This window comes from Malus domestica, chromosome 14 (assembly GCF_042453785.1).
Source record: "Malus domestica chromosome 14, GDT2T_hap1".
Lineage (NCBI taxonomy): Eukaryota > Viridiplantae > Streptophyta > Magnoliopsida > Rosales > Rosaceae > Malus > Malus domestica.
In genome coordinates this window covers 23,771,181-23,774,474 of record NC_091674.1, presented here as the reverse complement: position 1 = coordinate 23,774,474, position 3,294 = coordinate 23,771,181, and the positions used below count along the sequence as shown (strand labels likewise).

General features: G+C 35.4%; 1 protein-coding gene across 1 annotated transcript; it reads right to left on the bottom strand.

The window, feature by feature from the left end:
• Positions 1–667: 667 nt before the first annotated feature.
• LOC103454951 (bidirectional sugar transporter N3-like) lies at positions 668–3,028 on the bottom strand. Its single transcript, XM_029093209.2, has 6 exons — positions 2,768–3,028; positions 2,537–2,573; positions 2,231–2,441; positions 1,963–2,124; positions 1,734–1,853; positions 668–1,115 (listed from the first exon to the last, which is right to left on the bottom strand). Exons 1-6 carry the CDS (start codon positions 2,817–2,819, stop codon positions 801–803), a joined length of 897 nt encoding a protein of 298 aa, XP_028949042.1. The 5' UTR covers positions 2,820–3,028; the 3' UTR covers positions 668–800.
• Between the last annotated feature and the right edge of the window lie 266 nt (positions 3,029–3,294).

The window sequence follows — 3,294 nt, the reverse complement described above, 5'->3', positions numbered from 1 at the left end:
TGGAAAATATTTATTTGCATCCTTAATTAAATAAATTTATTTCCATGAAAATTGAGTGTTAAATTGGATTTTTGTTCTAGTATTTTTTTCTTATGTACGTACATAATTTTGAATGTATACATGGTTATATTCTAGTCATATGTACACTGATATATTTATCACTATACCTATGCATATAAATTAATCTACCTGTAAAATTGTGTTCATGTTCAAAATAATGTACTAGGACAAAAACCAAAATCCAATCCGAGGCTTGGTTTCAACAATGGGTAATGTTAGGAAGACTAAATTTGTAAACAAAATCTTGTAAACCATATGATATAGAAGTTGATGATTTGATTATTACTTCAGCGTTAATTAACGTGCTTATTTTTATTGGTGACACATCATTTAGTTTGCATATTTAGTTTACCAAACATTACCCTTCAACAATGAATAAAGCAATCTTGTCCGATGATGAAAATCTAGGATTTCAATTAATGCGCGCATAAACCAAAATCCCTTCTTTCTCTTCAGCTTAAAGACCAATTTTTATTTCATAACGGCCAAGAAACATATGTAATTACTGTGAAGACAGTTATTCCCTCGAAAGAACAAGAGGAGGCTAGTCTATACATGAACCAGCCTCATATGCTTAAACAAAGATAAAGGAAAATTAAACATCATGGAAAATTAAAGATGCGCCAAAAGGACATATGTTCACTATGATACATATGCATCATGACGTCTTAAACATTTATATAGAGCGATCGATCTCGATGGTTCAGGTACAAGCAGGCAAACGACAGATGATAAAATATTCAAACTTCACATGTAACCAGTTGGCCTGGCATGGATGGTTCGATGATCTTCTCGTTACGGCATGTTTGTGCATGCACATATTGGTCAGTGCCACGCTCAGAGTTTTGATGAGCATCAGTACTATTGGTATCCGAGGTTACGGGTGCTTGGACTTGTACCTCCACCTCAGGAGTAGTAGTTAAAATTTTGATTTGCTTCACAACATCAGCCTTGTGTTCTGGTAGCTTTTCCTCCACAATTGTTTTGGTGTTCCTGTACTTTGCATAGAGGGCCATCTGAACCACCCCAAAGGAGAAACCAAGTATGTTTGGGGTCTGCAAATGAAAAGATCATGTGATTAATTAATTAAAGTCAGCGGATATATTCTTATACAAACGATATTCTACGTTAAATTCATATGAGTAAATTTCAAAAACTTGCGTGCAGATGGGATGCAATATATCAAAATAAATGGCCATAAAGTAACCTTATTAAATTTTGCGAACAATATATTGTAGCTTCTTAAATAGTTCTTGTTGCTTTAATATATGCCACTAAATTAAACCTGGCATAAGAGAGTGGTCCATTAAGGGACAGTGTTTGCATAACAAATGATTGATTTTTTTCCATTTCCTTATAATCAGCATATGCTTTTTAATTAAATTATTCTATTATCTAATACACTTTTAACCTTTATAAGGTAATCACGGCCTTTTTTTTGTTTGCCACGATATAAGCCAGTTAAAGCTTGATGTGATCAAGCTAGCGTTATACATGCATGGTGGCACACATTTACATATAATCACCAGATTTTTCTATTTTAAAAATCATCAAAAGCAAGTTATTCCACAATTAAGGACAGGTTAACTGACACACCTAGCTTACTAATTAAACAGGAATAGCCGTAAAAATAATAAATATTAGTTTTATTATACACAAATAAAATGACTTACTGCAACGTAGAGATCCTTGAGGAGTAAGCCATAACAGAGCCACATAACGGCACTTAGGGTGAGGAAGAAGGATAAATTAAACGGCATGAACTCCACGCTCTTGGTGCGGATAACCATTCTCTGTAACACACAAAATCAAATCATGCATATATTAATATCTTAATGCATATAGATTGAGATTATGTTAAACCTTTAAAGATTTGATAACAGTACTTGATTAATCAATTACCATGACGCTTAAAGGTGCTGCAAAGACACTGACAGAGAAAGTCACACAAACCCATCCAAGAACTTCGACGCGGGTCGGCCCTTGTGACAAGAAGTGAGACAGAAGAAGAATCAAGCAAAATCCCCCGAAGTTCACCAGTAAAAGCAGCCTCAGAGTAGACACCTGCACCCAAATTTAATTTATTAATTCTAATTAAGTCCTTTATACAAGTCATATTCTACATGGAATTCAGCTAAACTAATCGAACTGCGAAGGTGGCACTACTCACCCTCGCATGCTTAGTTGCATATGTAAGGTAAATTGCAATATAAATGGTCTCTATGACACAACCGAATGAGTTGATGGTGATGAGCAGGATCACATGAGACTTGAGGAATGCATAGTATATCCATATCATTGCACTGAATAGTGCAAACACATATGGAACTGATTGAAATCCCTCCGTCGATTTCTTTTTATACACCCTCCAAAATGTCGGCCTGCATCACCCAAAACATTAGTCGAAGTTAAATTACTACTTAAATCTCGTTAATTGCCTCATTATCCCTGAAATAAATAACAAAAAGAAACTTACAGCGGAGCTAGAAAAACGATAAATGAGACAATGTTGCCTGTTTAAATTGAACATCGTAAGAAGAAGAGAAGTTAATTTCTATTGAAGAAAAGTAGAATAAGGAAAACTAAAGAGAAACGATTTTGCACAATTCAGTTTATTTCCTCCCCTTATTCAATCTAAAGATCATAAATAAGTAGGGGTGTGCATGGGAAGAAAAGGGGTGTGCGGAATGCTAATATATTGTTATACCTAGAATGCCAAAGGCAAAAGCCAATGGATGGTGAGAAGTTGATGCAGTCATGGTAGCTAGAGTTCTCTCTTTGGAGATGTGTAGCAACTGAAACTGAAACTGAAGGAACAGGGTTTTACTATGAAGCTATATAGCTTAGCCCTGTATCCTCTTATATCTTTCTGATATTCCGTCTTTGCCACGAGATCCAGAATACAAAGGGTCCTTGGTATTTATAGAGAGAAGATGAGGCTATGTTGTTGCATGAAGGCTGAATTGTGATGATTACTTTATTAGCGTTTAGCAGTAGGTGGCTGTAGTACAGAAAAACCAAGCACCCATGACATTAGAACAAGCATATTTGTGAATGCCAACTCACAAATGTGAGTCGGTATTTTTAATTATTGTGCAACACACTTACGTTACATATTTGGAAAGGTTAACTTCCTTAGCTCCTCTTTCACGTGACACCTCCTAAGCCACTTCCTTTTTCGGTTTATCACTTTCTATTGCTTTTAGCTGTTTCTCTAGGAGTACTCCGGCTCTT